Source organism: Ammospiza nelsoni, chromosome 2 (genome assembly GCF_027579445.1).
Source record: "Ammospiza nelsoni isolate bAmmNel1 chromosome 2, bAmmNel1.pri, whole genome shotgun sequence".
Lineage (NCBI taxonomy): Eukaryota > Metazoa > Chordata > Aves > Passeriformes > Passerellidae > Ammospiza > Ammospiza nelsoni.
Window position 1 is genome coordinate 110,112,249 of NC_080634.1, and position 20,312 is coordinate 110,132,560.

At 41.3% G+C, this 20,312-nt stretch overlaps 1 protein-coding gene across 2 annotated transcripts in view; it reads right to left on the reverse strand.

Moving 5' to 3' along the window:
* DMD (dystrophin) overlaps positions 1-18,712 on the reverse strand; it is a 1,160,174-nt gene extending 1,141,462 nt beyond the window's left edge. The window contains exon 1 of one of the 2 annotated variants that reach the window (XM_059491405.1): positions 18,594-18,712. In XM_059491405.1, the coding sequence (XP_059347388.1) occupies positions 18,594-18,678 (85 nt within the window). In that variant the 5' untranslated portion in view covers positions 18,679-18,712. The remainder of the gene's footprint in view (positions 1-18,593) is intronic. The other variant, XM_059491401.1, reaches the window with a different exon arrangement.
* Positions 18,713-20,312: the final 1,600 nt, after the last annotated feature.

A 20,312-nucleotide genomic window follows, 5' to 3' on the forward strand; every position in this document is an offset into this window, starting at 1 on the left:
AGCCTTTCCTGAAAGAAAAGTCAACTGCAACACACCTCATGGAATTTGGAACAGAGCACGAGCTTTAAAGGGACAGATCCAGCTGGGATCACACTTTAGAGGGAAAACCCGATTTCATAGACCAGAAAGGGCTTTTGCAAACTCTTTCAAAGAGAAGCCGTACAGAGGCTCAGGACAAAAGCAGTCTTTGGAGCTTTCACAGTTTACCAACTCCCTCTAAGAATGTTTTAAACTCTCCTCTTGCCATCCAGCACTGCCCAGGCAAAAACCAGGAGCAGAGAGGCAGAACCCTGAGACTGTGGGCAGGAGCCTCATGGATGCCTGGGACCACATGCTTCAAACCAAAATACATCACCCAGCAATGAAATTCAAGTGAAAAGCAGTCATGGGCAGCCACACTGAGACCAAGGGCTGTCACTCAGGGCAAGCAGCAGCGTGGCAACAAGCTACCACATATCAAAGTGCACCATAGGTAGCAACAAAGAAGAGGGGGAGCAAGCAGGGTTCTGCAAGGAGAATTTACAGCACAGATTATAAATCAAAAGGAATGCCCCCATTAGTCTCCTGTAAGTCAGAGAGGTTCAGGGAGAGTAGAATTTGAGAAAGCAGGTTTACACAAAGGCACAGAGGACATGAACCTTGAAAAAGCAGCTGCTTACCGAAATTTATAGCCTGGAGAATTTCAGTAAGTTGTAAATTACATTCCTCATGAGAGACTCAATTGTGCACATATGTATGCAAGATTGGGAGTCACAATGTAAATATACTCCTGTGTATGTACACTAACTTATATGTGCCCCATTGAGTTTGAAGATTTAAAATGCTCTTCTGCAAAGCTTATGAGGTCTACAATGCCATTAGTGCTCAGAAAGAGCATGCAAGCTAGAAAATTACATATCTATTATTCAATCATTTTATAGACTAAATTTTCTCTTCCTTAGATAAGTACCTTTCAGCCCTCCTGCCATGTTAGAAAATATATGCATCTACTTTGAATAGATATTTAATGAAGTTATTCCTTGTAAAAGAGGATCTGTTTATGTTTACGTTGCATTAAATAATTAAACAGCTTGTTATGGAAGAGCACTTAAAAAAAAATCTTTCTAAAGATGAATAGATTTTTCCATATCTTTTCTTCTTAACCTCCTCCAGCAAAGCTATTAAACTTGAACTGCTTGCACTGCTGTGCAGGAGTACATATCTTGTAAGGGAATGCAGATAGGTCGATAATGTTGCTGAAAACCACAGAACTGTAAAGCAGACCAAAGACTGGGAAATTCTCCTTTATACCAATAATCTTTATGCCTACACCACCTCCAGAAAACAGGTGACAGCTGGCCTTCAACCAAAACCTGAACTGCACTAACAGGCTTGTAGGGAGGAAGGAGCTCCATCTCAGCACTGCCTGAAGTCAGACTACCTGGGATTAGTGTACAACTAATTGGGGTTTAAATTAAACTAGAATATGACATTAATCTCAAGTTGCAAATAAAATAGACAACAAAAATCTGACATTTTATAAGAAAGAGGAATCCTGGGATCCTTATCAACGTGGAGCTGCAATGCATTTCCAGTCAACCCTTATGCATGCAGAAGCAGAATTTCACCTGAATTATTTGGATCTGCCTTTACTATCTTCCATCAGAGAACAGAGAAGTACACAGGAAGCTTGATATCATCACTTTGAACATTGCTGAATTAAAGGGAGCTTTTGCCTGAGTTTAAAAAGGGAGTTTGATCAGGGTAACTACCTCACTGTAGCACTGAGCATTAAAACTGACTAGCAATTGTTCAAGTGTGATAGTCAATTAATGGAATATATTCACAAGGCCCAGTACATTCCCCAAGATGTCCACTAAAGCTTTAAACACATAAGCCCTCTGACAGTCCAAGAGTCTGAGATGGTGTGCTTTAAAGGAATGGGCTCCAAAACCTTCACTCACAGAGTGCTCATATTTTAATATTTACCCCACAGATCTTGACAAGTGAATATAACAGCAAACAAGAGTCTTAAAAAGCCTTATCTTCTAACCATATTATTTCTGAGATTCAATTAAGATAAATACGATGCTATCAAAGCAGCATTCATGAAGTATCAGCCATTTATGATCTCAAAAAGGCCAGGTACTCCTCAGGAGGCCAGCCACAAGTGACCTACATTGTTTATCTCTAAACTGAAGCAGCTCAGTTTTCACTATTCTCCACAGAGTATTTTCCCTCTGCAAAACTTACATTTCCATTTTTTATATCCATGGAAAATTGTTAACAGAGGTGTGTTAGTCCCTTCTGGTGAGATTGATCCTAGGAAGCAAGGGAGATCCTATTTTCAATGCTATGCAATTATTCACATGATTTTCACCTGTATTAAACTTCTCGCACTACTAGACAGGAGTTTCTTAACCTCAAACTAGCTGTAGCAATTAATCACTGTGTCTTGTCAAGTAGCTGGCCACATTCTGGAACAGGAATTATAGGACTAAGAATTGGTTTTATTTAAGATTTCTTCATCATACATAGCTATATTTAGAAAACAGACAATGCATTTAGCAACAGAGAGGAGACACCAAACTTCAGAATTACAGACACAAAGACAGGAAAATGACCAAAATTCTAATCCAAAACATTTCCCATGCAATCTTCTCCACAAACAATGCATTACTTAAATGCTAAACTCTTCCAAGGCTACACTGAGTTCATCACACCTACCACTAATTGGTTATATAACCATTTAAGTAGGATTAGTATCATAATCTGCTGTCAAACCTGACAGCTGGAGATGTGGTTCTGCAAATAAAATACTCATTTACAAAGACTTCTTTAAACCAAGGTGGTTTATGTTCTTCAAGTTTTTGTACAATTAAATTACAGCTCCACACTCCTCTTTTCAATATTGAGCCAGTTTAGCTGACATCCACTGCTGCAGTACCATCTGCACAATTTCCCCCTTATTTTTCTGAAAGGTCACATTGAGCATCCTAGAAGTTGGTGTATTCTGTGTATGTTCCAGAGAAATCTATGATGCTGCAATACCCTACCTTGCAAATGTACTTCAGAACTTTTCACCAAGTTTTTCTAGGTTTTTTTTGGTTACTTGAATAAAGTCCACTTCCATTCTTGAAAAGCATTCACATTTTTGCTCCTGTGAACTACAGATTCCACAACCCTTATTCTAATTTTTCATGTAACATTGTTAAAAATATTAATATGTTGTCTGATGAAGTCCAGGACACTTCTGTGTAGCACTGGACAGGACACAGAGGACACAGCCTTCTCCAGAACCATTCTTGCTGTTCTTCAACCAAGATAGCTCCTTTCAGCCCAATTCCCCTTCCCTAAAAGGGGTTGCCACTACTAACATTTGCTAGAGTATTAAAAATATGTCACATTCAGAAGCCAGCATGTTCCTTTACCCCTGAAAACATCATAAAAATTGTACAAGGGCTTAAAAAGTTGGTACCTCTGCTGCCAATCCTAATCACTGAAGACAAGTCCCTGAGTGGAGAACTTCATGGACAGGATGCAAAGAAACAAACACTGAGTGACCTTTATTTTTCAGCTCTTAGTGTATAATGAATGTGAGATTCTTTGAGATTCAAAAAAAACCCCCAGGGATTCAGTATAGCCAAATTTTAATTGGCAGGGCTTCAAAGAGGAAAAAAACAAACAAACAAACAAACAAAAAAAACATCCCAAAAACCAGACCACAAAATCTCACCAGGATAATGGCTTACCTTGCTGAAAGAACAGAGTCTATTTCCCATGATACTTTTTCCAAATTTCAGGACATGTTGTCTCCTCTACCATTTTCTAGCCAGCTAGATAATACATTGTACCAGAAAACCCAACAAAACTGTTAATGCATCTCTGATGATGGGTACTGGTGGAGAAAAGAGCCACCAAAACACACACACACATTCCCAGAACACTATCCCAAGTGCTGTATTTCTGTGCCATAGAGAGAGAACAGATCACAGGACTCAGCCAGTGACCATCAGCAGATGAGAGCCAACCTGGGAAGCAAAGCAGAGATCCCCACGCTCCTCTGACTGCTGGTACCATCACAGTTTGTCTGTGACACTCTCAGAACATGAGAGGGAAATGCTGAGAAAAAGTGGCAGGATGTTGTCTTATATATTACAACAGCTCTATTATTGTTATGGTGCAAGGGTTCCATGCCCTCAGAGTTTCATACCATCTCAATGTTTCTCACAGGCAGCTCCTCAGAGCACTAACTGTTCCTGGTCCTTGCAGCAGCCTCGTCCCACCAAGCCACTCTTTTATACCACTGTTCTTATTGGCTACAGGTGCAGCCTGTTATCATCCAGCCTGCTCCTAATCTTTAGTAAAAAGGTCCAGCTGCAACTCGTTGGGGGATAAGATTACATTCTACATTACCCATACTGTGTCCTCCTATAGCAGCATCCAGAAACAAGATTCTGCAAAAAAAAAATGCTTTGGATCTTTTATGCTATGTTTGGTCTCCATTGCAGTACAGTGCCCAGCAGGCTGTATGTAAGGTTTTTCCTTGTCTTGATTGTTGTACCAACTGGAATACCGATTCCAGAGGGTGGGATGAATGTTTAAGCACACACACACCTCCAAGGTGTGCATTGCTAGGCTACAGCTTTCAACCCTGCATGTCTTTTTACACACACGTGCACATTGTTTTTTTGCAAATAAATTATAATCAAGCTCGGGAAGCAGTTTTAATGCAGTTCTCCCACTCCAGGCGGATATACAACTTTATATATAAATCAGTTTTTCCATGGTTAACAAAGTGGTTATGATTTTATGGTAAAATTGGAACAAGCTTCCTCATGAACAGAAATATACATTTCTCACATTCTGATCAACAAACATGGTGTTGACATGGGGCAATTTGCATCTTGTTTAAGCACTCCTTCATTCCCCTCCACTGGTATTTGGTTTGTTAAGCTTGGACAAAGGAAAAAAAAAAAGTCAAGCTTAACTGGTACTCTTGCCATCTGTGTCATGATTGCAAATTTTGTTTTGAACCACAATTTCAATAGCTGTATCATATTTCTGGCAAAAGCATTTATCAAGATAATGATATTATTAAGCTAGATCTCAGAATTACCTGTTAAGCAAAGAAGCATGGTCCAGTTGTTCTATCAGGGAATTGATGCTCTATAAATCAAAGTGTCTTAATATACCTTGGAAGGCAGGTAAGGCTGACTGACTAACAGAAGGTAAAGTCTATTCTGTACTGGTCTACTGTTGTGGTTTGGGAGGATTTTTTAATTATTGAAACATGTCACTTAATTAGAATTGGCATTTTTGCATTTTGAAGAATAAAGACATCATACAGAAATAATTAAGATACATTCTTATGAATGGATATTAAATATTGCAAGACACTAATTTTATCCAAAAATAAATTTAAGCTCTTTTAGGACCCTACTTAAATTATTGCTTTGAAACATATACCTGAATATATCAGGATTGCACTAAACCCCAAATCACCGAATTGTATTCTTTCAGGAAAAAAAAACCAAACATAGATATGCTGATCAGCGAAACCAGTAAAACTATATTCACTTCACAGAAAACTGAAGTTTGGAACCCAATTCCAAGCATCCCAGGCAACACCATGTGTAGGATCTACTATGTGCTATGAAACCACTCAAAGTTAACTCCAGCATTACTCAAGTAGTGGTGCTATATCTTAGAAGAAAGTGATCCTATGGCATTGCCAGAAAACTTTCCAGAACTGAGACAGAAAATCAGCATTCAAGTAAGAAAAATACAGATACCAAATGTAAAACTCCTCACTATATGAACTTCAGCTGGTTCATTATAAAACACCAGACACGTGCTGTGTGAAGGGATACATTTCACACACCTGCATTTTCTACTGATTTTGATAATTGACCCAGAAGTCTCTTGGTTTGTTCTTGAATAGAATATCTTTGAACAAATATATGCATTGAAGAAACAGTTGAATTTAGCATTCTTCAGCTCTTATGAACAGCAGTAAGTGGATAAACTTCCCACCAGGACAGGGAAAGAAACAGATCAAATTCCAGCCATAATTAGATCAAGAAAACTCAGCTTCCATTCCCTTTTAGTGTATTCAGGCTTATGTACTTTGCTCATCACTTCATTAAATAAGCTGCATACGCACTGAAGGTAAGCCAGTACAATTTCTGATTCACAACAACCCTCCAAAGGGATTTCTTCATTCCAGTCACACTCATGGCTGTATGAAAAGCCTGCAAAATCAGTTTTCACAGAGGTAAATTCTTATTTAAAAATTAAAAAAAAAAAAAGGCAAGTTTATTTCCAGTGCAAAGGTTTCTTTAGTTCTTTAAGCTCTGAAAACAAGAAATATGCCAAGTTGCTCGTTACTTTGACAACCACTTTGTAAACTGCTGCAAGCAGCATTCTAATTTAATTACAAGAAAATACTTAATAAGGAATCTGATGTGAAATTAAACTTTTCATTTCTTTCCCAATTAGAATAAATATATATCACAGACAAATGACAAACAGAAGAGAACTAACTATTCCCCCCCATATAGTCGCTGTCAATTAATTTACATTTTGAGATACTATATCTTTTTCTTTACAAGTTTTCTACCTGTCTAGGTAGGAGTACATAGGATATACTCATTCTAGTAATGTTACAGTTATGCCTTCAGAACTTTTTTTACACTAATGCAGCACTCCAACAGTAGCACTATCTATCACACATTCATGGTGCTATTTACAGGGAATACATTTGTCTATTTTGAGCCTTCATCTCTCCTTTGTTAACACTGCTCTGGCAGGGAACCACAGCCAGAACACTTGCAACAAGCCAGACAGCCTCTCCCTTTTCTACAAGGATGCCACTGAGGAGAAAACCCCACCACCCACTACTCCCAGTCACTTGAGGACTGCCACAGCCCCTGCTCTCTTTTATGATACAGGATTGTTCACATGGCACTCCACTTCCAGGAGTGCCAACAGCCACCATCAGATTATTCTGGGATCACTGTCTAGCAATTAGGACTAACATGTCAGGTTAGCCCAGCCCCGTTCAGGCTGCTGATAGCTGCACGTGTCTCAGTCTCTGATAAAGAGAATCTGGGCTTGTGCTTAGGCTGTAACTTCTCTTACAGGCATTAGCAACTTCAGCAAGCTGTAAAAAAGTTCTACCAGGACCCTCTACTCCATGTGATGGAGCTGTAAAAGCCAAGTTTTGAGTACCCAGCAGTGGTACCTGCGCCCTGGGGAAGGATCCCCTGTTGAAGCACCCTCTGACGCCAGGTGAGAGCCTGCTCAGGAGATGAGGCTCAGGCAGGGTGTGACTGGGAGGTGAACTGGGATTTGATCAGAGAATGACCACCACATCTGAAATAAAAAGCAGATTCATCCTCTCCTTTACAAGCAGATTAAGTAGGTAATCAGCACTGCAGAGTCAGAGCTGCAACATATCACAATGCTACAGCCAGGAAACTCATTCAGATTTTCTCTCAGTCTGGGAAGCAGAGAGGCTGTGTGGAAGTGGTTTTCTATTGGTTTTTTTTTGGTTTTGTTTTTTTGGGGGTTTTTTGTATTCTGGTGGTTTGGGGTTTTTTTGGTTTGTTACTTTTGGTATGGGCAGATGGGCTCTTTGAGGTTGCTCACAGTTTGGTGTTTGTTGATTTTTTGTTTGTTTGGTTTGGTGCTTGGGTTCTTTTTAACACTTAGAATCCCAGATTCTCTGCAGACCTTTACTGAGTAGAACGTTCCCTGCAAGTCCCTACCATGGCTTGCACTGCAAGGGATCCCAAGCTTAGCCAAATGTGGGTTTCTTGTGCCAGGACTGGAATTCTTGGCGAGCTTTACTTTTCTTACTTAAAGAACATCTGCTATTAGAGAAAAGAGTTATTTCATTTTCAGATGGAATGAAGAATCCTTCTCTCTGCTATCTGTAAAAGAGTACTCATGAAAGACAAAGCACAAGTTTTAAATATTATACCTCTGCAGTTTGACTGATATTGCTGTAATTGTTTAGGATACTGGATTGTATAATATTTTGGAACAAAAAAAATTAAAGTCATCTTTCATAACAAAGTTAAGATTACACAGTGTTTATTCAGATTGATACTTAAAGATCCCCTTTAATTACAACCTATGTAATGAAACATTTGCAAAATAATTCCAGGAAATTATTAGCTTAAAACTTGGAATTATTATTCAAACTTCAGCAGCTACAAGAGATGAAAAGTACTGTTAATATTAATTAAGCAGAAATAATTGTTTTAAAGAGCCTAGCCACAAAAATGCAGTACTTAAACATAAGCCCTGGATCTTTTAAAACTGCTCTAGATTTGCAGAAGATTTAAACTCTTCCAGGTGAGTGCCCATGTTTTGAATATGAATTAGCTGTTTGACTGCAGTAGTCATGTGTGTGTGCAGCACACCTTCTCTTCTTTCCCACAACGGAAGATTGAAATCTTGACACACCACATCACTAAGAACTTTCTAGCAGAATATTTTGCATAAGTCCAAATGAGTCATTCAGGGGACTTTTTTTTTTAAAGAGAATTTCTAAGGAGGGGAAAAATATCCAAAGTATCCTGAGGGAGTTTATATTAAGAGTTTAAAGAATGAAACTGACTTTGGTGTTCCATTCCCAGTTGCTAATTTGTTATGTGGAGGAAGTCACATGAGCCTTGAAAGAAATCTTGATGAAAAGAGATCTGTCTCAGCTGCATGGGGTTTAATTGACTTAGTCTTGCAGGAAGAATGCATTAGTATTATCTATGCCTCTGTTTAACTATCAGCCAAATGGCAATCATCATGATGAATTAATTTTCTACTCTGCCATGCAAATCACTCCATTTGTGGACTCACTTCTGTGTTTAGCAGGACACCTGGTTGAAATTCATAGACCCACAGTTCTAGACAAGGTCATTGGAATAATTCAGCAGAAAGGAAGAAAACTCCCTAAGGACCACCACTTTTACCACTCTGGTTACATTCAAACAAATATTTTGTTGGGATTTTTTCCCCAGAGGGGCAGGGCAAATTCAGCAATTTTTACTATGAGTCATTATATCTAATTAGTACTCAGTATTTATTTTATTTATCTCTAATGAGCCAAATTCTCCCTTGACTGCTTTCAGAATCTGGACCTGCAGGAATTTACCTCAACAGAAGCAGCTCAGGTTATACCCAGCCTGCACAGCTCTGATCAAGCCAGCATGCAGATGCTGAAAAATAGCAAATTTTGGTGCAGTGTCACCAGGCCTCAATCTGTAGCTCTTTCCTGCACTAGTGATGATTTCACAGCTATGAAAAACAGCCCAGCAAACAGCCATCATCCCAGAGGACAGGGAATCTTCCAGCACTGCTGTCATTATTGCTGTTGCCAGCCAGCAGCATCACAAAGAGGAAGGAAAAATCATTAACAAATTTAGCAAGTCCAATATGGATTGGGAAGCAGACTAGAGAGTTTCTGCACACAGTAGAAGTTTCCTTCACCCATCTGTTGGGTGCAGGAACCCATGGGGAAAGAGTCCCAAACAAGCAGCAAGTCCTCTGCAGTTTCACACCTCACCAACAGCACGGTGACATTTCCAGCAAACTAGGGACCAGTGATACTTCTGCAGAGTCTCCAGATAATGAAATGATAATTGTTTAAATCCACAACAACCAGAAATCCTTCTGAGAAAGCAGCCAGCATTCAGCTGAAGAATATTTTGCAAATGCACATTGCCAATCCTTAGTTATTTCCCTCTAGTGTTCAGCAAAACATTACACTTGAGATAAAAGGGGAAAGATCACACAAAGCCTAATTGAATTAGCTTAATTATTGTGCGTGGGAAAAAACAACACAGCAACAAAAGTGCTGTAGAGAAGATTTTGTTTTCCCAGCTACTAGGTTTTTTCAGGAACATATGTGATTATTGTGATGCTAGATAACCTAAAAATGGGATGCCTCTGCAGTCCAAGGGCACACTTGGGACTAAAGAAATAGGTTTAGGTCATAGGTGTGGAAGATTATACTTCACACTTTAAAGGCCATATGCAAGGCTTAAGTCAGTTCCTGAAGATGGTTCATGGCAGATGTGGGCCATCAAGAACAGAAATACTATTGCATATAAATTCAATACACAACCTTTATTATGCTAATCTACTTCTACTGACCAAGTGGAAATGTCACATATATCTATTTGTAAACAGTCTGATAAATTCCAAACACCAAAATAGCAAGTTTTCCTTGACATTAGAGAAAATGAGAACAGCAGACTCCATCATCAAGCAAAAGTTAACATGATAAAATCATGAAATTATAGTTAAATAATAGTTTTGCTTCAATGATTACTTGCTAATACATTACTAGACAATCTTTGCAGGAAGCTTATTTGGGATCATTGTGACCTAGTGAGAACTTCCAGATTAACTTTCTTTACAGGTCCTCCTCCCTGTATGATTATCTAAAACTTAGGTAGAACACTGTGTTTGGGCAGAGGCTGATATATATTGCACTCATAATTTTTTTTTTTCTCCTTGTAAAACAAGGAGAAAATGAAAATTTCTAAGCAGGGCAAACACCCTTAATAATTCCATGAGTGCACTTCTTCTTTGATAAGGACTTCATACACTGGCTGAACAAAAGGTAAAAGCAGCTTTTGAAATGAAAAACTTGCTATAGTTCATTTCTTTACAATCCAACCCGTCTTCTAAACAATAAATTAGTTATACACTGTGTTATCTTGCTAATAAACAGGTTGATATTTCAAAATTAGGATCCAATCTATGGCTTCAATTGCCAAGCCAAAGTGCTCTTTAAAAGCAGTCCAGCAACCACTTCCAAGACTCTCTGTAGATAATACTATTTATGCTATCTGATTGCATCCTGCAGCATAATTCAACCACATTCTGTTCCTGATACCAATCACACAGTATAAGGACAGCAAAAAACTAACCTTGATATTCAGTTTAGTATTTGCCAGGTAACACAGAGCAGCACATCCATTGCTCATAGAGTTCCAGATATGTGAGGTGGGAATTTATTCAAAGTAATTGCAGAAATTCAACAATGGATGGGGCACCACAAAGAGACACTGGTACCATGGTAGGAGAAATTTTAGCTTCTTCAAGGAAGACGTACTTTGAAATTACCTGCCAAGGGAGGGTTCCCCCCCGCCACTGTTGATAACACAAACAAGTCACATTTCAAGTCAGTGAATTATGCTTAACTTAAAAAGAGAGACAGAAAAAGTGTTGAATTAAATTTTGCCAATTAGAGATTCATATTGCAGGGGATCACTTTAATCAGAATAAATCCATTACCTTTAATGTCTAATGGGTATACAGTTAATGACAAGATGTGAGCACTTATCCACACAACAGAATCAGCTACAGTACACAACCAACACATTTGCACTCAACCAGCTAAAACAGTAATTGTTTACAGATGCTGCAGGTCTGAGGCTAGTTTAAAGACACATGCAGTATTTCTTTAGTTCTACATTTAAAATATCAGAACTCCTCAGCACACCAAAATACTGTTGTCAAGGCAACGGTATACAGAAGGCAGGCAATTAAAAAACATATTTTAGAGCAAGCCATTAAATTCAGTATCTTAAATAAATTGCTGGTTGGATAACCTTTTGCCATGGAAATTTAAGAGAAATGCTTACTTTTGATCAGAGACTACTACTTAAAAGGATTTAAGTTTTGAGACATTTTGGTAACACCTTTCATAGTGATTTTCACCCCTCCAGCTCTCTTCAGACTGAAATGACTAAGTAACAAAAGCTGCAAGTCATCGGCACTTCTGAACATTCCAGATCCCATGCTTTTTAAATTCTTAAATAGATGTGGAAAAAAATCCACCTAAGTACTCAAAAGTCAATTTTTTGTCCTACAGTTAGGCATCTGCTAAACCACAATGAGCAGATTATAAAGTGGATAGTTAGGTCCTCATTCTGATGAAAAGAAATGCAGCTTGTCAAGTATAATGGAAAAATAATGGAAATACCTCAAAATAAAAGAAAAAAAAACAAGATTAAAACTTAATTTCAGCAAGAGAAACATACGTAATCTAATTTTATCTGGAAAAAAACCAAAAAGATTGATTTGAGTACAACAGGTTAAAGCGCATAAGCCCTGAACTCAAGAAAAATTTGAGTTCAGTGATTAAATTATTTTATCCATCTAAACCACATATTTAAAAATCACCTTCTACATAGACATCTTTGCATGCTATGATTGTAAACATTACAAAAAATTTCTCGTTTGTTCTGCTTATTATATCCATATAATCTATGTCCTGAAGTGGGATGAAGTACAGGAGGATATTACTACCACATCACAGCAGCTTTTGTCCTACAATTGCTTTGCAAGCTACAAGAGTCCCACAAAACCACGGATGAACTGGCAAGGCAACGAAATAGTCTGAGCAGTTCATATCCACATTTTCATTCTGCTTCATCAACAGAGGGGTTTTTTTTCCCCTTTAAGCAATATGAAAATATATCCAAACAAGCCTGAATTTTGTAGGTAAAACATTTATCTATGAATAAGACATTTATTTTGACACATGCATCAGCCTTATGACCACGACCCTGTGCCTCCCCCTTATGCATTCGCTTCACTCAGCCCCTAAATCCTTTTTGAACCAGAGCCACAACTCCTCCCCCGCGCTGCACTTCAGGAATAGAGACACCACGTACGAGCCTCCCTTCACCGCAAGCTCCAGCTGGGGTTCATCAGATCATCCAGCAGCCCTGACGATTATTCAGGGCATCCCTTGTACTCCTGAAGGGCACCCAAGGCTTTGTGCGGGGGCAGCAGCGCCTCCAGGGCCGGGATGCGCTCAGCAGAGCCGTCCTTACCTGCGGGCCCCGCAGCGCTCCGGGAGCGCCGCCGGTGTCGCCGGGCGCGGGGAGCGCTCCGTGCCGGCTCCGTGCTCCGTGCATCCCCCGGCGTGCGGCACCGCGGAGCGCTCCCCGCTCGGCAATCCCCGCGGATTCGCGCTACGCGCTGGGCTACGCGGATCCAGTTGGCATTTTTCTCAGACACATCTCCTGCTAAGATCCCCCTGCCATCGCCGCGGGGAGGGCAGCTCAGCCAGACAGGCAGAGCACATCCCTGTGCACTGAGTGTGAAAATGCCAATCATTTGTTTTATTAAAATTTTAAAAGTTTAATAGTATTAAAATGGTTATATAAAAAGTAATATAATTAGAGTAATAAAAATTTGGACAATTTGGATTAGGACAATATGAGACGATAGAAGCAAAGTTACCGATGTGCAGGTACCTTTTTCTGGGCAGCATAAGCCCGAAAAAGGACACACGTTAACAGAGGATTAACCCTTAAAAACAATAACCTGTTGCATATTCATACATCTCATACATGATGCATAAATTCCATTCACACAAAGGACTCTGTCTGGTCAGCGTCAACTTCTTCCTCTTAATCCTAACGGCATCTCTAGGCCTGAGCGAGGCGAGAAGAAGTTCATTTCTCCTGACAATGGAGCAATAAATTCTCTTTCTCTGAAAGATTTAGGAGTCCTGTGCCTGCTATCTCAGTGCGAGTCCTTTCTTTAAAAAAAAGTATCTTACATAGCATAGTTTCTATTTTAACATTTTGTTATAACCTAAAACTTTTATTTAACACACTACTTAAGAAAATTAATACAGCATAACTTTCTAACATAACACATATAATATTCATTTTAATAATTGCGAAAAGCCAATCATAAAATATGCATTTTTCACACTGAGCAACCCAGGGAGCTCTCTCAGGCCTCTGGATGCTTGAGAACCACCCATTCAAATTATCCAGGTTGGGATATGCACTAACAGTTCTGGTCACCTACAGTTTGCACATCAATGAAGCTCGGGGAGGGCAGAGGGAGCAAAGTAGAGAAAAGAAGGAGAATCTCCATTATAAGTCTATTTAACTGCTTTTATCACCACTACACGTTGTAGCTTTACCTTTTAATGGCAATTAAATTCAAAAGAAAAGCAAGTATATATCCTGGAAACTCAGTTAACGCTGCTTAGTGCCAGCTCCTAACAATTGCTTTGTTATCCTGTATATAAAGAACAAAATAGGTGTCTTCTAGGCAGAACTTCAAGTCATGCAACTTAACAGAAGGCAATGTGGGTGAGATAAAGTCCTCACTCAAACCCTAAGCCACACCAAATCATTTTTCTAAGCAGTCATCAAGTTAAAACCACAGCTCACTCCAGATCTGCATAATTTTGTGCTGTAAGTTCAGAACAAATGAGGTCTTAAGCACTTTTCTGAAGGCTGCATTAGAACTGAAGAAATTAGAGGGCTTTGTGTTGCTAATCATGACTACAGTTACTAAGTTCTGAAACAGTAATAAAAATCTAAATCTTCATTAAATTTATGACGGAGTATTTATGGCATGCAGATTTCTTTTTACTGCATAAAACCACTCACACTCAGCTTTGAGTTGCATTTACTTTTTTTTTAAGTGTTCTTTCGACATGGCAAGCATGCAAATGCATTTGAGGCTTGATGGTGCTATTTAACTATACAGCCAGGAAAGGCATTCTGAGAAATGGAAACCACATGTTCTTCAGAGAAATTAAATCACAAAGATAAGTTTTATTAAGCTCTGCAACATCCATTTCCCAAGGCATGGCCTCCATGCATTCAGCAAACATGACATCAAGTACAATACATTAGAGAGCCACACTTCCCAGAGTGGCATGCTTATTAGTGGTTTGGAAAGTGACTCAGCCTGCAACATCCACATTTGCAGCTGTTTTACACTGCCTCTTTGCTAGTGCTAGCTCAACAGCTCTCTGGAGCAATCTTAGCTCAAGACCTGGATGGATTCTGGTTTAACACCAGTATTTTAAGAATTGCCAGTGCCCTCTGCACAGGGCAAAAGGAGGATGCTCAGTCTTGCACCAGAAAGGAACAGGGCAGAGAATGCATCAGGCCTAGGGAAAACCCAATTTGGATGGCAAGCATTAAGCTGAAGACCCAGGCAGACTCAAAGGAATACCACTGTGACCAGAGGGACCACAAGATAAACGACTGGACTGATGTTTTACAACAGGATATTATATGCTGAATCCAGTAACCTGCATTTGAATAAAGCTTACCTCACAAAAAAGCACTAAGTGCTGGACAAAACACCTCTAGATATGGAGGACCTATCCCAGAGGTTACCCATCTTCTCTGTGCAAGATATCACACGTTTTAAATAAATTTACTAGCTTTGACTTCTCCTTCCTTATTGCTCCCTCCCCTAGTAGGCATTCAGCATGCAGGATTTTCAGCATGCCATGAATATACTCATAGTAATAAAGTTACTTCTGCAATATCTCATAAAAGGCTTAAAACACATTGTTGGCTAAACTCCATCGACAGTCATCTTGGATTTCATATTTTGTGGTTATTTTTCAAACATGTTTCTCATAGTAGAATCAGCCATATACAAGAGTCAACATATACAAGAATCAAAATGAAACTTTCCTGCACCCATTTGCCTATGTCATCACATGACAAGGACATGCTGAACAGAGCCCCTGCAGTGGCCACTAAATTCTTCCCTCCCTCTGGCAGCACAGCTTACATTCCTCACTCCTAAGCCCTGCATATGTGTGAATCTTCTTCAGAGCTCAGGCAACTCATTCTGTATCAGTAAGAAATTATGAATTAGTGTCAGAGCTTGAAATTATTCCCACAGAGACACAACAAGGAAAAGCCAATTTTGTTACAATTGCCTGATGGTAACTTCTGCAATACAACTGCTTTGTGTGTTTTAAACAATTAGGTAGGTGTTTTACTGCTAGTGCTATTTTTGTATGTGTGTTGTAACGTACTGCAAGAAATCACTTGATCAGTAAAATTTGTAAAGAAATATTTGACAGAGCCTGCTTTCCTGTAAAATGTGCTAACAAACTTTAAAATTTGGTCCTTACATAAAGTGAATCCTCATTACTTTTTTCAATCATTTAACTTAGCATTAATTTGGGCATCCTGCTGCCAATTCTATCTGCATCAGCCATTCATCTTAACCAAATATTGGAGCTATGAGCTTTTGAACATGACCTTGAATCTGCAAGTATATTTTTATATGGCAAATACAGCAACATATTCTACCCTATTTTTTCTCTGGTTTCATGGGAAGACATGACCTGCATATGCCAAAGGTCAAACTTCCTGTCCAGGAGCTGTCAGCAAGCAGCAGACCCCTGAAGTATAAAATTAATATAAACACAATAAAAAACAAGGGGGTTACAATCTCTTTTAAAGCCCATCCAGTCCCTTGTGCCCTAAATCTCCATGAGATTGCTGCAATATCTACATGTTCAGTCACTAAGACCCTTACTGGATCCCAAATCTTTTCTGCAAGCCCAGAAGGTGCCATCTGAGAACAATTCTGCAGACTTAAGGTGTGTTAATGATTATGCTTGAGAACCCTTCCTAAAACTTCCAACCCATATTTGTTCAAGAATGCACATCCAAACAATGTCAGAATCCCAACTCCAGAAATGCCTTACCTAGGTCATAGGTTACAGAAAAACCCAACCTAAAATGAGCCCATCATGAGGCTTGTAAACAAGATCCCACCAAGCTCTCCCCAAGTTTGCTTTTGCCAACACCTGTGTTAATTTGTTGTTCATTGCTGCTTCCCAAATCCACAGTCAGATTTTAAGCAATGCATTTCAAAGTTAGATAATAACAACAAAAGGTAAGCAGAGTAAGAGATCACTGTGAGGTATACTACAAAACAAAAAGTATACCTATGATGAATATTACCATGGAAATTGAATTTCCTTATCTCTCCAGGCTTATAAACATCTGGGGCAATTCTAGGATTCTTAAACTGATTCTGTTTCCTTTTCATCGTAGATAATACACCAGGGAATTGTGCCCAATTAAGCACAAGTGTTTGCTCCATGCCTACTGCTAATATCTAAATCCTAATACTACTTTAGAGCAGGAAACTTGAAAAGCATTTTAGAGCCATTTGAGATCTTACACGTGATGCAACTAACATATTCCACTGAAGTTGATCCGGAAACAGACTTTCCAAGTGAAACAAAGTAGGAGGGACAATTAGGAAATGCACAGGTTAACATTTCCTGTCTAGCTTTTCAGAGAGCGTCTGTTCTCAACTAGGAATTTTTAAAGTGGGGAATCGAACATTAAAAGTAATTACGAGCTATAGGGAAAAAATGGAGGAAGAAAACAGTTCAGATTTGTAAGCATCTGGCAGCAAAGTTACCGCCTTCAACTTCACTTTCTGAAAGTTACATGGACCTGAAGCGTTTTTTTTGGGTTTTTTATTCAAGTTCTCTCACCTCCAATCAGCAACTGCCCAAATACATCATTATGCACTAACAGGACAAGCCTTTAAATGAAGGGGGCTTTTCTCTGTGCTCCACTCAGTCTCCATCTCACATCCCCTAAACGGCAAGGGAGCTAAGTATGGAACAGGGAACATGTGCTGCTATAAGAGGCAACACAACCAGCCAAACCAGGAATGACTGTGGAGACAGCTCACCCATTTCACATTCTCATGGTGCAGAAACACACTTAAAAGACATGACACAGAAGCCAGAAGTAGCTCTTTGGGGAAAAAAATAATGAAACAAACAGCCACTTAACTCTTCACCACTTCCTACACCCCACGGGCAATACCCATCCTTTTAAATACCAAATGGAAGGAGAAGTAGTTATTATGAGAAGACACAGTAGGGTGATAACATTATAAAAAACCAAGATTTTTGACTTGACAGGATTTGTGATTTGACAACAGGAAGAACACGATCTTTTATGAATATATGCTTATATTCAGCATTTAAGGTGATCCTCATGAATTGCACCATAGAGACTTTGGTGGGAAAGTACCAAATTCTGTTGCAAGAATGTCTTTGTCAGAGTAAAAGCAACATTCACAAAACTTATCACAGAAATTTTAAGTTCTACTTACTACCACCCAAACACTTCAAGACTGAAATTTCCATAGCAGCCCTAATTATTCCTTAGTGCATGACAAATGTTTGGTTGCTGTTTTTTACAGGTACAAGAGCAATCATCTTTTAAAAGTCATTTAACTACCTAACTATCTAAGGGCATCACATTATTAAGGCTTGTTCACTGGGCAAGCACACATAGCCTCCAGAAGAGTTAATTCAACTTGTAGCTCCAAGTTGCACTGCAAACGAGTAAACGCTGAATGGTCTATAAATACCTTTACTACCACGGATATGGTTTCTTTCCAGGCCAAAAAAAAAAAAAAAAAAGGGTCCAGGCACATGAAACTTTATCCTCTGGGAGAGCGTTACAGCTGTTCCCATTTGCAGCTTTAACACAAGTTCAGCCCAAGGCAGGGGACACCGAGGGGGGACCCGCACGGCGACACCGACACTCATTTGTGGGACAGAGACACGAGCATCGCAACGAGATGCGCGATTCGCCCATGGAGCCGGCGGGGGAACCCCTCCAGCTCCGCACGGCGAGAGGAAAAGTTCAGCCAGTACCAAAAGTGATTTCGCAGAGCGCTGACAGACAAAAGTGCCGAGCGCTGGATCGCTGGGGCTGCGCAGGGAGCGCGGGGGAGGACGGAGCGCGGCGCGGCGCGGTGCCTACCCGAGCGGCTGCGGATCACATCGCGGAACTCATCGGCGGCCCCTTCGCCGCCGGCAGCGGGGCTGGGGCGTCCCGGCTCGGCCATGCCCGAGGAGCGGCCGAGGGAGGCGGGGGAGCGAGGCTGGAGGGGCCGGGCCGGGCCAGGTGTGGAGCGGCGCCGCCCGCCCTGAAATAGCGCCGGGGCGGCTGCGGCCCCCCGCCCCCCGGGCGCTGGAGCGGCGCAATTCGCGATGGAGAGCAGGGCCCCCCCACCCGGGGCACCGCCTGCCAGGGGCTGCCGGGGCGGCACGGAGCCACCCTGTCCTCCCTGGTGTCCCCGGCAGCGGCGGGGTTCCAACTTTTCCGGGCACTGCCCGCCCAGCCGCGCGTCGCTGCGGCCCCGAGCAGCCCTCGGTGCCCCGGCAGAGGGGACAGGGCAGCCCTCGGTGCCCCGGCAGAGGGGACAGGGCAGCCCTCGGTGCCCCGGCAGAGGGGACAGGGCAGCCCTCGGTGCCCCGGCAGAGGGGACAGGGCAGCCCTCGGTGCCCCGGCAGAGGGATCGGGGCAGCCCTCGGTGCCCCGGCAGAAGGGACAGGGCAGCCCTCGGTGCCCCGGTAGAGGGGACAGGGCAGCCCTCGGTGCCCCGGCAGAGGGGACAGGGCAGCCCTCGGTGCCCCGGCAGAGGGGACAGGGCAGCCCTCGGTGCCTCGGCAGAAGGGACAGGGCAGCCCTCGGTGCCCCGGCAGAAGGATCGGGGCAGCCCTCAGTGCCCCGTCTGTGCCACCGGAGCTGCCCCCCAGCCCCTCAGAGCCCCTGCCTGCCCCAGGGGTGGGAGCCCTGCCGCAGGGATCAAACCACAAACGCGCTGGAGTTTTTCTGCCCCCTCCTTTGTAGCTCATCCTCAGAAGGGCGAAGGTCCTCAATACCTCGTCCAGTGGCACTACTCCAAAACCACCCCAGTGGCAGCATGTTGGCACCTGCTGATCGAATCCCTTATCCTTTTTCAGGAAAGAGAGGCACAGGGAAACATTTCCTCTTGTGTTTAATACGGGAAAGGGGCAGCTTTGTCCCCTCTCGCTGCACTCAAGGGACAAAACGCTTCCCGCTGGCGCTGCTTCCTTGCAACCTTCCATTAAGTGTCAATTTGGATGGCTGCCTCCAGCCCACCATTATTCCTTTCCCCTCAATTTTCTCTCCAAACCAAGTCTCAGGATTTGCCTTTTATGCTATTTCCCTCATCTCTCCAGGCCCCCAAGCAGATTGCATCACCTCATGGGGAAAGTAACCAGGCACAGGAAATGTTTTTGTATGTATTTAAACACCCGCTCTCCTTACAGGAGAAATCCAAGCTCTTAAAAATTTCACCTTAAAATACAGACAAGCAGAGAATCACCTGGTCTTGCTAGTTTATAGGACAACAATGCAGTGTGTTTAATGGAAGTGTAGCCCAGCTGCTTCTCAGCTTTAATACGAATTCATAGATAATTCGCAAACATATATAGAGGGACAGGAAATTAAGGATAGGCTGTAGAAAGGGTGTATGCCTTCACTTGTATTTGTGTAGATAAAGGACTTGCATCTCTTCATGTATTCCAGAGTATATCAGAAGAAATGTACTTTTTGTAGATAAGAGAATGAAACAGAATAGAACTAGGTAAGAAAACCAGGTCAGAGACAATGAACAATTAGAGGAAAACTATTTACAGGCAGGTAAATAATAGGTAGTTTCTGAGGAAAAGT